A 14,274-nucleotide genomic window follows, 5' to 3' on the forward strand; every position below is an offset into this window, starting at 1 on the left:
TGTGATCAGTAAAAATTATTAATAAAAAAATATAAATCTTCAAAATTCAATTTTATTTTTACAATAATGTGTTATCAAGGCATCAATTAATGAAATAATATTTAATTAAAAGACTCATTGTGAATATGATTAACACATTTATGCCTAGCGTCTAGAACAAGTCCTTGGCAAACAGCGTAGACCCAGATGAGACGCTGTTTGCTTAAAGGAATTTCTGTAAGAAATATTCTAAATATAGAAATAAGTCTACTAGACATCCCTTATTTTGGAAACAAATTGATCCAATTAAGAAGGATGGGAGAGTCCACTAGGCATAAATGAGTTAATTATAAGACTTATTGATAATATAAACTATGATTAAGTCAACCTTTACTTTACGCGGTTATACGAATATCATCACCTTGGTCTCTATTGCAGGTGTGCGTGGCGTACATTTAACTCGTCAAGGCGTTTATATATCATGTAAAAGTGTATTAGTTTAACTATGCATCTTATTATTTTTAGTTTGCGTCCAATGAACAGTTTGATTTTACAAGTCGTGTTATTATCCACAAATGATCAACCATATTAACAGGTACTTCCAAGATCAGTAAAACGATTTCTGTTCGATAATGTTGTGTCACCAATCTGTTTAGGTGAAACGAAAATAACGCCAGCAAAAATGTCGACTGCCACTGAAGGTGCTGTCATGGTTTTAGCGCGCATGCGAGAAAACGAGTCCAAATTAATACGCGTGATGAAGAGACTGATAAAGGAGCGCCGTAGTTTCGCATCTCAGGTGCTCGCAACGGAAGTTGATGGATGGACACCACTTCACGCATGCGCATTACAAGGTTCTTTGAAGTTACTGAAGGTATTTCTTAGTGCTAATGTGGACATGAATATAACTATGGGGAAACCGGAAGGGCTCCCTGGAGGGTGCAGTCCGCTCCACATGGCGTGTCTTAGGGGCGATGTCGCCGTCATAGAATTGCTGTTGTCGAAAGGGTCGAACATGGAGGCAAAGGACGCTTCCGGCAGGACGCCGGTAACGTACGCCGCCCGTAGACGACACTTGAGGGCAGTTCATCTGCTTGAGTCACGTGGAGCAAACATGGCAGTAGTGGAGCTTCCGGTGAATTGGGCAGAGTGCATTACGCCTCAAGTAACTTCCAAAAAATTTTGCTTTTTATAATGTTTTTAACCATTCCTTCATATTGTTAAAGGGGCATTTTCACAGATTTTGGCATGCTTTGAAGTTTGTCATGAAATGCTTTATATTGATAAATTTAAACATTGGATTTAAAAAGCTCCAGTAAAAAATCAAGAATAAAATTTTAAAAAAAAATAGCCCGCATCAGGGCTCGAACCAGTGACCCCCGGAGTCCTGGAGTAAAACCAATTAGATCGCTCGGCCATCCTGCCAAGTATACATGAGAGATGTATTTTATTCTCTATATAAGCAATCTTCGTAGTTTTACAAAATTAAACGACAACAACAGAACTCTCCAAATTATTTAATCGTTTCGCGTTGCAACGCTTTATAATTTTCAGGTTTTTAAATCGTCAAAAGATGCATATAATGGCTATATTAGACCATGTTTAATGTGCAATATTACTGTTTCCTGACAAATATCATAACTAAAACGAAAATTTGCAAATCTGATACAACTTTTTTCAATTTTGTCAATTTACCAAAACGTGAAAAGATCCCTTTAATGTTTCATATTAAAATTACAGTGATTGTCATGTATAGCTAATATTCGAATAGCTGTTGCCATTTCTATTGTTGTTTTCCTATTGCTTCATATTGTTAATGTTTCATAATAAAATTACAGTGGTTGTCATGCATAGCTAATATTCGAATAGCTGTTGCCATTTCTAATGTTTTTAACTATTGCTTCATATTGTTATTGTTTCATATTAAAATTACAGTGATTGTCATGTATAGCTAATATTCGAATAGCTGTTGCCATTTCTAATGTTTTTACTATTGTTTTATAGCGTTAATGTTTCATATTAAAATTACAGTGATTGTCATGTATAGCTAATATTCGAATAGCTGTTGCTTAACTATTTTGTCATGATCCACTTTTGTGTTTTAACTTTGTTTCGTACTTTCGTATTATTATGCGAAAAAATATATAATTATCCTTAAACCTCATTATTATAAGCTACATAACTAGACATGTTGCATGTTGTGATACGACAAATACGTGGACAGAAGATTTTTGATAAAATTTGTGTCGCAAAATTACGGAAGCGTATATGGTACACCTCAATAATATGATCATGCCGGATCAATTTATATCGACTTCCTGTGAACAACGAAAAGACGGTATATTCTGTAATGGAAACCAAACATGTATTATTTACTGAGAAATCACGCAAACAGACGATATTTTTTTTAATAAAGTCCGATGTCAGCGTGTTTCAAATCCTGCGACACGTATTTGATCCCACGAGAATACGGAGTATTAGACATCATACCAGATGGGTTCCAACAAACCGAACTGTCACCCTACTTACAGAGGCGTTGCTTCCATTAGGCAGTATAGGCATGTTTACATTTCGTTTCTTCATAGATGACAATATCATGATACAAAATCAAAACAATCTTGCATCGTAGATAGACTGTTGGCGAGCAAAGAAATTAAGTAAAATGTGCGTGTATTTCTCAATAGTTCAATGAAATTAATCTTAAAATCGTTTACGACATCCCCATGATATGTTTTGTAATTTTATTCGCACGAAGCAATGTGTTCACGTTATTTAAAAAAGAATGCAGTTACATACACAAATGACAATTAGGTACTGATAACATAGACCGATTTACAGGAATTCGAATCGCTTGTTACTAATATATCTTGTAGGAGTTAAAAGACACTTCAATATACAAAGAGGAGTTAAATTAGTTTTTACTTTTGAAAAAAAGTAGATATATTAACAGCCTGATTATGAAGACATTTAAGTTCATTGCGTGTTATACTATAGGACATTTTTACCGATACTGAATATTTTAGCATCTGTGAATAACGTTATCTCGTGGTTGACATGTATTGAAGTCGAGCACGTAATATTCACATATCACAGGAAGGACAAGGGTTGTTTTAAACCAATAAATCAAAGTATTATGAATTCATCAAATGAAGTCCACTGTTGGCAATTACCTTTCTCTAAATTTACGAAAGTGGCACATGGGATCAAATCCATTTATCACACGTGAATCTAAACATGATTGTGTGTGAAATGCGTTTCCATTTATCACATGCGAATCTTAATGATTGTGTAAAACATGTGATCCAATGTATCACTTGTGAATATAAACATGATTGTGTGAGAAATGGGATCCCATTTATCGCATGTGAATCTTAGCATGAACAGAACAGAACAGAAAGTTTATTCATATAACATTTCCAATTCATCGTTACATATACATAACTGACAATATGTAAGCAATAATCACATGCATAGTAATGCGAAAGTGACCAAAATAGTACATAAAAAGGTGTTACAAATGCACTTCGGCCATCATATCACTCACCGTTTGCATTTAATTTATCAGTTCTCATTTTAAAAGCATTTTTACAATATATTGCGAGTTTATTTAGGACTTTGGTTTTAGTGTTTGTTAACAAAAGAATAAATTTATGCATACTAGGTCGGTTATAATAGAATTTGTCAATATACATGTTTCTTATATCGGTATAAAGAGGACATACAATTACAAAAACATGATTGTGTAGGAAATGGGATCTCGTTTACGTTTATCACATGTGAATCTACATATGATTGTGTGAGAACTGCACTCCCATTTATCACATGCGAATCGAAATATCATTGAACCAAACAGAACAGAACATACGAATCGAAATGTGATTGTGTGAGAAATGCGTTCCCATTATCCCTTGTTAATCTAAACAAAACAGTGTGAAAAATGTGATCTCATTTAACACTTTTGAATCACTTGTAAAATCAGTACTATTCGTAAGAGATTAACTGTCGTTGATCTCGTGGGATTTCGTTAAATTCTTTATCAATATACGAATTTAACACAAACACATCGACAAATGACCGACGCAAATTCCAAAATCAGTATTCCACATCCGAATGTACATGTCAACGAAAGTCATTTTACTAACCACGAAAATTCACTCTATTGAATAGATTTCAATTTTCGGCATCTGATTAATACTTTATGAGAGTGGAATCTCTACATACGTTTTATTTGTGAATGAGTTAAAAGAGTATAGGTTTGTACTACATGAGTTCATATGAGTCGTGTTCCGAGAAAACTGGGCATAATGCATGTGCGTAAAGTGTCGTCTCAGATTAGCCTGTGCTTCCACACAGGCTAATCAGGGACGACACTTTCCGCTTTTATGGTACTAGTATTTTGAGTTTCAAGGAAGTCCCTCCTTACCGAAAATCAAGTTTAGGCGGAAAGTGTCGTCCCTGATTAGCCTGCGCGGACTGCACAGACTAATCTGGGATGACACTTTACGCACATGCATTAAGCCCAGTTTTCTCAGAACGCTGCTAAATATGTAAGCATATGTGCACATGGGTACGTATAGAGAAATGTATCAGGAATGAGAGTATTGATTCTTCTTTTTTTCTTTTATACAAATGTTTTATTAAGGCACCAATTTTAAAATGATTTTCAATAAACTGAATTATCGTTAATATTTAATATGATTATGTTGGCCTTACGCGCTAATCAATATCACCACCTTTTTTCAACTAGCGGGCAAAGTAAATTGGTCAAAATATCATGTTATATTTTATTATTTCTTAGTGTTAAAATCTAATTTAAGTATGATCCCACTACAAACATACATGTAATTATAAAAGATATATATTAAATATTAAAAAATAATATAAAATGAATTAAATAATTGTTAATTTGAACTTTGATTATGTCAACCTTTACTCTCCGCGGATATAAAAACGCAAATACGAATATGAATACAAATGCCACTACTTTTCACCAACCAGTGGGCGAAGTTTTAACTTTATAGGTGCGCGTGACGACACTCGTTCATATCTTTTTAACGTTTCGTCTCGTTTATTTATAAAATATGCACATTTTATTCTCATGTAAGATTTTTTAATGTTAACCATTTATCATATTAGTAATTAACTTCTTGAATAACCAAGGATTTGAATACTTGTACATTTTAACCCTGATAGATAGAGAATAAGAGGTTGCTGCCCAATGGTTATGTAATATGTCTGGAGAGACTAAGAGTAAAAGCACTGCGAGGCTTGTCGAATCTTTGTTTTATTTATGTCGAGTCTTTTATATAAGACATCGAAAGGGTACGGAAGCGTATATGGTACACCCCAATAATATGGTCATGCCGGATTAGTTTATATCGACTTACTGTGAAATAACAAGGTATGTCGTCATAGTTTTGTAGGTTATTCGCCATAACGACATTAAGTTAAAGTCTCGAAGTAAATGTTTCCGGTTTTCTCCGAAAAAAATGTTGGTCGACATGATCTAAGTCGACAAATCAACATAATGTTTGGCGTCGTGATCTTGTGAAAATGACTTGCCTACGGAAGCGTATATGATACACCCCAATATTATGGTCATGTCGGATTAGTTTATATCGACTTACTGTGAAATAACATGGTTTGTCGTCATAGTTTTGTTGTTTTTCCCCCTTAATTTTACTCGCCGTAACGACATTAAGTTAACGTCTCGACGTTTACACAAATGTTTCCGGCTTTTCCCGAAACAACATTTGGTCGACATGATCTAAGTCGACAAATCAACATAATTGTTGGCGTCATACTCTTGTGAAAATGACTTGCCATCATAGTTTTAGTCGACACGATGAGTTATTTTTTTACGCCATGACACCTTTTCATATCATGCCGTCATAGAATGTTGACATCATCACAGCATCAGAGTGTACCATATACGATTCCATAAAATGGTTCTAACATGTTTAATTTCGGCATGGACACTTTGCACTTAATATTTGTACAATATTTGTGTTTGTTGTGTTGCTAATTGTGTCTAAAATAAATTAAATCTTAATTTCAAATTGTTTGGTTTGTTGAATTTGATTCTATTATCAAAACTAATGACATTATAGTTGATGCCGAGTGATATGACCTACCTCTAAACATTGACTGCTATAACAACTTCACATTAACGTGATATAAAAATAATTAGAAAGCGTTACATCAGGCAGATATCAATGTAGTGGTATGGTACAAACTGATACTTCCGATAATTGTTCAATAATATAATCAAAAACTGTTAAAGATTCATTACAGCACATAACGTTGTAACCAATTATTACCGGTGAAATTCAAATAACGCCAGCCAAAATGTCGACTGCCACTGAAGGTTCTGCCATGGTCTTAGCGCGCATGCATAAAAACAAGTCTTAATAAATACGCGTGATGAAGAGACTGATGAAGGAGCGTCGTAGTTTCGCATCGCAGTTTCAGAAAACGGAAGTCGACGGATGGACACCACTTCACGCATGCGCATTACAAGGTTCGTTGAAGTTACTGAAGGTATTTCTAAGTGCTAATGTGGACGGGCATTAAACTATAGGGCGACCGGAAGGTTTGCCTTGAGGGTGCAGTCCGCTCCACATTGCGTGCCTTAGGGGCGATGTCGCCGTTAAAGAACTGCTGTTGGCAAAAGGGTTCAACATGGAGAAAAAAGGCACCTCCGAGAGGACGCCGGTAGCGTACGCCGCCCGCAGACATTTCGCGGGAACAGTTCGTTCGATTGAGTCACGTGGTGCAAACATGGCGGTAGTTGAGCTTCCGATTAATTGGGCAGAGTACATTACGCCAAGTGACATCCCCGCAATTTTGCATTTTGCTTTTTCTTATTGTTTTCAAATATTTTGTAAGTTCTTCATGATTAAATTTCAGTGATAGTCATGTATCGCTATTATTTAAATACATGTTGTCAAATAATTTCATCACAATTCAATGGTGTTCTTAAACTTGAACTTTATTAGGTCTTTCGCATTATTATGCAAACTTGTGCAAAAATAAATAAATTAAATATCATAGAATATAATTATTTTGAGCTACATTACTAGATTAAAGGGCTGATCTTGTGCAGAGCCTCCACCTATACGTACAACTTCTCTTGCAAACTCAAATGTTCGGGTCATTAATTTTCACCCAGTGGTTGGTGGTCCCTACGTTCCTGGAGGATGTGTTAAGCCGTTTGGTCGGATTCTCACAGGGGCAATTTGGTTATGGCATGCGGTGGAATCCCTTGATTGAACAAATAATTTTACATGTACATGTAGCTGTCCTTCGGCCGTTTAGATCTTAACAGGCTATTGACGATAGTTTTCATTTCATCTAGACTGACTCTGTTCTTTTCTTTGTCCGCTTCTGCTACCATCTTGGCAATTGTCTTCCTCATCATTCCTACACTGAAAGTTGACCAACTGAGGTACAAATCTGAGTCTATGTGTGGCGGTGTTGACGGTAAGTAATGAGTACCCCAACACATTTTTAGTAATTTAATAACTTTTCGGTAGTTCAACTGTTGGCGAAATCGGCGCAAGTCCATCTTCGCCATACCCATATCAAATAAAGAATTATAACATCGTAATTTCTTTATTTATGGTAGCAGTACACGGTAGGAAGCAGAAATATGCGAATTGGCCCCGGTCAAAAAGTAAAATATTGGTAAAGGGTAGGTTTCAATTTCAAATTTGAGGTTAATAGGTCTAATTGTACCCCCAAATTGCATAAAATCCTACGAATATGACCATTTTCAAAGGCGAAACTGTGGGGTCAAGACCTCTTGTTGTTGTGTTCTTTGTTACTCAGAAGGACAACTGCAGTAGGCATATTGTATTTTGGGTTCTTTTTAAGCTGGAATCTCTAGTAGGGTCACGCTGTGAAGTATTGCGTGAAAACCACCTGGATACGTGGTATTTATTCATGGTTTGATGGGTTGTGCTATGTTTTGCGTGTAAAAAAATCATTCCAAAAGCAGGCTATCATTACCTTTTATTCGTCCCCAGCCACTTTCGTACTCTGTAAAAAGTTGATTGTAAAGCCCCTGTTTGCGGCCCTGCCATTCTTTCATTTTTGTCAATAGTATCACCTGTAAAGGTTCCATATGCTCTTTTTGTATCTTAAATATAAGTTTCAGACTACTTGTGTGCAGTGAATGTGTTTTTATGATTGCAGGTTCGTTGTTTTTTTTAATTGAGCGTGGTGGAGATCAAGAAGGCGTCCGCGGCTCCGAGAGAGTGTCTACCGTGGTCTGCTACCTGTACATATACTCTTTACTTTCTGTCCACACTCTGCCCTTAATATCGTATTGATATATACTTTCAACGGGACGTTATTATTTTGTTCATAATTCCCTCATTGTTAAGAAATCGAGACTGAAATGTAAACACATGGTTTCCGCGACTTTTAACCCAGTTTTGCATTTTGGTTATTATTCCGATATACTGCTTGTGTGGGAGTATTATGCTAATTGCTGTGTAAATACGCTATTTCTTTGCTATTTAGCATCTTACTGCATCATAAATTATGTGTTAAACCTGCAAATTAGGAATCATACATTTGCTTTATTCAGGCCATGCCCAAAGATATGGACCGGAAACACAAGTATGGACAGACGTACAGACCGACAGACGGTGCAAAGACTATATATCATCCTTCGGGAACATCATAACGCATTATTTAAATTTAATTGCAGTTTTTGGATTTCTCTCTCTATGCTACAAACACTTATGTTTCAGAGACCATGAGTTTGACATAAGGGCTCCGCACAAAGGAAAGAAGGGAACGATAAGCAACCTCGGTGGAATTCCGAAAGGCGTTCAGTCGATTCGGGAACACTTCAAAGTTAATGAATAAAAAATACTACCTTCTTTAAGACTTGGCATTTCATCTAATGATTTAAACGAACTCTAAATAAAACAAATAATTATCTTTTCATAATAGCTGATTTAAAGTGACTTTGACATTAAAAAGGGATTCATATTGGCAATGTTGTTTTTATCATAAATAAATGATTTTGTATAAGCAAAGAATAAGTAATGCAACGGATATCATTTCATGTTAGCAGTATTTGAACATGACATTATTTTAAAATACGAGTTGGTTACCCTTTTCTGAAATGTCAACATTTTACATAACCGTACTAAATTTATAAATAATTGTCTTGTAAAATAGTCAGATATATGTTTTTTAAGGTACTGTCGAATGTAATACAATAATATTTATGTTAAAAAATATTTTTGTAAGTTGCTTACCTACCCAGGGTTAACACAAATCTGCTTAGCAAGTGTTTGCAAAATAGAACAACTATACGTATTGCATTAAAAGGCAACATTTTTCAATATCGTTTTGTGCGGTTCAGATTGGGTATGATTAAACGTTAGGAACAATGCCGGTTGTAAACCCGTAGCATACAGATTTATATTTTATTCTTAATCTTAACTTGGCAAAATGCGTATCACGCTGAAACGAGTAAGAACATGTAATTGTTATACATAACAATTTCAGCCTCATTACAATTTTAGGTGATAAAATGCAAACATGTTGGTTATTTGCTTATTTAGAAAGTAAATGTACAACCCTGAAGATTTGAACAAGTAATAATGACTTAATATCATTATGGAATATGACCCCTCATTTTTTCTCCAAACAACTTATCTCCGCAAATATTATACCTCACATAAATTTGTTTCTTCTTTACGTATATAAACTTCACAGGTCCGTTATTTTGAATAGTGCCCTGTAAAGATGCGCGCGCATAGTCAGCGGGCGCTATTTTGAATAGTGCCCTGTAAAGATGCGCGCGCATGTAATAGTGCCCGCTTAAAGTGTTCCTTATTTGTAACATTTGTGTAAGTTTCGAAATGTGGAGATTTTCGCTTCATATATTTAGGGTAAACGCACGAGTAATTTGGCAGGTTACAAGAGTGTGTTTTTTTAAATTATTAATCACATCTTAAAAAATACAAAAATTAAATGCTATATTTGGCATAACATTTCGCAGCATGTTGTCTGTAATGAAAGCAGATATCTTTATATAAAATGTATCTCAATATGTGAATTTTTTTACAATAAAAATTTGTTTTGTATAAAGAAGCGAATTTTTCCGTGTCCAAATTTTGCAGGGAGACAACTCGCGTACAACAATAATAATGTACTTATTATTTATAGTCACGATTCGTTTGGAAGGTCACGAGTGTGTTTTTATTATTAATCACATGTTAAAAAATACAAAAATTAAATGCTATATTTGATATCAATGTTTTGCAACATTATTTCTGTGATATAAGTAGTTATCTCTATATAAAAATGTATCTCAATATATGAAATGCTTTACAATAAACAGAATTTTGTATAAAGAAGCGATTTTTTCCGTGTCAAACTTATGAAGGGAGACAACTCGCGCACAACAATAATACGGTACATATAATTAATAGATACTGAAAAGTATTGAAGGAATTTATATTGTGTTATTTATTTTTATTTCTATTGACATTTATCTGCACACACATGTTCGATATAATATAAGAATTAAAAAACATCACTTCAGGTCCAATGGCAGAATAGTGACCAGCCAGGCAGCCCCAAATAGTATATGGACCTCAGCCTTCGGCTTCGGTCCATATACTATTTGGGGCTGCCTGGCTGGTCACTTTTCTGCCATAGGGCCCTCAGTGAGGTTTTCTATTTCTTAAATAGTAAATGGAGAATAACCCACACTTGATATATGTGTTTATAGGTAACTTCACAATTGCCCTTGGTTAATTAACCGTGATGTTGACATCTGTTTTGTATTTATTTATAAAAGCATTTTCAGTGATTGTGTTGTTTAAATTTAACATTTACCATTTGGTATTGTGCTATGTTTGGTTAAGACTTGTCTAAGTAAAAAGAAGTATTTCTATATTTTATTCCTTACATTGTTATATCTATGAATACACGTTAGTTATCATAGTCCCTTTAAACCAATGTGGGAACAATATTTGTCTCTCGGAAATCATGGAAAAGCTTTGTCAGATAATGTGCATAAGAGACAAATAACAAGATTCAACGAGGCCGTGTTTTCTTATTTAAAGTGTTCTCGGAATGTTGATCAGTATGAGATTAACAGTAACTAATATTTGTGTGACACGGTAAAAGTTGTATTACCCGTAAATCCGCGAGACAAGTGCAGCAAACAATAAATATTAACGTTTTTTTCTTTATAAATTGCATTGTCGGTAAAAGTGTTCACGTTTGTGTTTTACATGAATGCATGAATCTGTATAATATAATACACATGAGCTGTTCCATACAAATAAGACATTATAAAATGTACTATAGTTATTGTAACGTGTATTAACATTTAAATAATGATTCAAAATAAATTCAAATAAATATAAATTGACTAGAAACACGGGAGCCGCGTTTTGAGAAAACTGGGCATTATGCTTGTGCGTTAAGTGTCGGCACAGATTAGCCTGTGCAGTCCGCACAAGCTAATCAGGGACAACACTTTCCGCTTTAGGACATTTTTCGTTTAGAAAATGTCTCTTTTTGGGAAAAATATAATTAAGGCGGAAAGTGGCGTCACTTTACGCACATGCATTATGCCCAGTTTTCTCAGAACACGACTCACGGTATTAACACATACTGTGTTACTTTTTATGAATGTAATAATAATGAAACATAAAATCACATTACTATTTGTAATGATAATCACAGCGGTTCGGAGGGGGGGGGGGGGGGGGGGGGATGATATTTATCACAATAAAATGTGAGCACACTCAGACTCAATGCCAACTTTAAACGACAAGAAAAGTATATTACGTTATTAATGTATGGTTTATGTCACTTATATGAAACTTAACTAGCACCAAAATCCATACTATATAATTTTGGGGCATTGTCTTGGGTCGAGTTAGCTTTGGGGCGAGTTGTCTGGCGACCGCTTTAATGATGTGGGGCTTGAATTTGATTTGTGTTTGAATTTATTTCAGTGTAAATTTTAATTACTTGGGCTGATTTACTTTTCAATATCACTATATGCTTGTGTTTTATGGCCTTATTTTCATAAAAATACTTTAACTATTTCAACGAAAGGATTTCTAATTGATGGTCGCCATACTTCAAGATGCACCATTATATGGCCTTATTCTCAAAATTGTCTAAGCCTCCGGCGGCAAAGGGTCGGAAAATAAATGGTTATATTCATAATTATATTCATTATTTATAACAATTGAATACTCAAGATAACATAATTAATTCAGTAATTAATTAATTACATTGGCATCTCAAGGCCGTATATCTTTGACGAGCATAACGAACTAGTTCGTCTTCTTATTAAGATAGTTAAAATTGTCGTACGATCGTTTATAAAACAGCCCCCTGACCCATTTGTGTAGGCCCTTATCGATGCTTCTAGGCGGCATCTTTCTTCAAGCACGGTCAGCGACAGGACTTTCTTGTTCGTACACGTGCACTCTATATACTAAACGATACATGGTAGCATTCGTGCGGGTACAGTACATGAACTAAACATATGTAGTGGGGTAGGTGTTCAAATAAATAGTAACGCCGCCCAAGGTTCGATATTTATGTGAATGTCCGAAAGTATATCGGAATACTTGTATATGCATAAACACATATAACAGAATACAGACACCTAACAAACACACATGAACTAACAATGGACGACAATATCGTCTTTGTAATTCATATATAAAAAACATTTCACAAAAGCACATGACTAAAATACTGTTTAATCAAACCAGCCATTCAACCGAATCCTCCTTGATATACATGCATTCAAGTACACGATTTGCGTTTTCTTAAATTGAAAGTAAATCTAAATTACGCGTAGATCAAAATGATGCATTTAAATGTAATGATTTGTTTGTCGAACCATTTCCGCCTATGACTTTGTCTTCGGGCTCAGTTATTTCTCTTTCCTTCTGTTTTGTCACGTGCGTTTTTTGGCGGAAACACGTGATATATGTGCGTCGATACTTGCTACATGATAATGTAAGGCGTGATTATTAAATGGCTATGTCACATGTGGTCATTAAATAGTCGTAAGACACGTGGTCAGAAAATAGTCGTGTGACACGTGGTAAGTAACTAGCTGTTGACACGTGGTCATTGAGTAGTCGTGTCGGCACACGTGCTAAGTGAAACGTTGTTCAACGTGGTCAGTAAATAGTTTTTTGTACGTGGTCAGTAAAAAATCATTTGCCACGTTGGTAGTTACTAGTCATTGACGCGTGGTCAGTAAATAGTTGTTGACACGTGGTCAGTAAATAGAATTGTGTTAAGATGTAAGCAAATAGTTGTTGACACGTGGTCGGAAAATAGTATTTTGTCACGTGGTCAATAAATAGTTGTTAACACGTGGTCAGTAAATAGTCATAGATTTGGCGAAGAGTTCGTGCATCTGTTCCTCGTTGACGTCACGTGGAGACAGCTTGATAAGGCGATGCTGCAATAAACGGAAGCCAAAAAAATTAATTATATTTACAGCATATCCGAACGAATTCTATTACACTCATATCCAAATGTTGTGAGCATTTAAGGACATTGTCAAATAAGTCATGTTCACATGACCTTCCTAGAAACAATAAGAATATCGGTCTCGCTGCGTCCACTGAAATTGCTTGTAGCACAGCATAGATAGAAGGTTTATGTTTTCCCCACTGCCCCATTTGAATGATTAACGTGCAGTTAACTTTCATGTGGATACCAATAAATAGGGAGGTGTATTTGGGGGTTATTGGTCCGCCAACATTCGTGGGCATTTTTGCGTAGATTTTGTATGGTTTATACCATAAGTTTCTGAAGGCAACAATTTGATTGGCTCCGGGAAAGGTCATGTGAACGTGAACTCTACTGTGCCGCCATCATGAGACATACCTTTTAGGATATCCACCTTAACTCCCGTTTAACGAATGTGATCGCGCTAACGTAGATGACGTGTTTTAGTAACAAAACTGGCGACGTTCGCTGCCATTTTGACCATGAGTATTCCAATATTATATATGTTATTCCAATATTATATGTTGGTCACTGCTGCATAAATGTGTTGAATCCAACTACCCTTATGGAACGGTAATGTGTTTCCCCAAATTAGGTATATGATAAATTTAGTAAACATAAACAATTCTAGAAGTTGCGCCCGGAGCAGTTTTACTTCTTAAAGATAACGTGATTGCAAAAAAGGTTTACCGCACATATAAATCCGTTCTAAAAGGACTATGGTTAAAAAAGGTGTTGAGTTATAATGAAATGCTGTGACACATA

General features: G+C 35.2%; 2 protein-coding genes across 2 annotated transcripts in view; one reads left to right on the forward strand and one right to left on the reverse strand.

Moving 5' to 3' along the window:
* Window positions 1-661: 661 nt before the first annotated feature.
* LOC127857422 (uncharacterized) lies at window positions 662-8,856 on the forward strand. The gene is made up of 3 exons (XM_052393818.1): window positions 662-1,144; window positions 8,573-8,604; window positions 8,739-8,856. Exons 1-3 carry the CDS (start codon window positions 662-664, stop codon window positions 8,854-8,856), a joined length of 633 nt encoding a protein of 210 aa, XP_052249778.1.
* Window positions 8,857-12,560: 3,704 nt separating this feature from the next.
* The window catches only part of LOC127856834 (hydroxyacid-oxoacid transhydrogenase, mitochondrial-like), a 36,081-nt gene continuing 34,367 nt past the window's right edge, over window positions 12,561-14,274 (reverse strand). Inside the window, exon 13 of the mRNA XM_052392980.1 lies at window positions 12,561-13,456. Coding sequence (XP_052248940.1) covers window positions 13,373-13,456 — 84 coding nt within the window. The 3' untranslated portion in view covers window positions 12,561-13,372. The remainder of the gene's footprint in view (window positions 13,457-14,274) is intronic.

The sequence above is a fragment of the Dreissena polymorpha genome, chromosome 14 (assembly GCF_020536995.1).
Source record: "Dreissena polymorpha isolate Duluth1 chromosome 14, UMN_Dpol_1.0, whole genome shotgun sequence".
NCBI lineage: Eukaryota > Metazoa > Mollusca > Bivalvia > Myida > Dreissenidae > Dreissena > Dreissena polymorpha.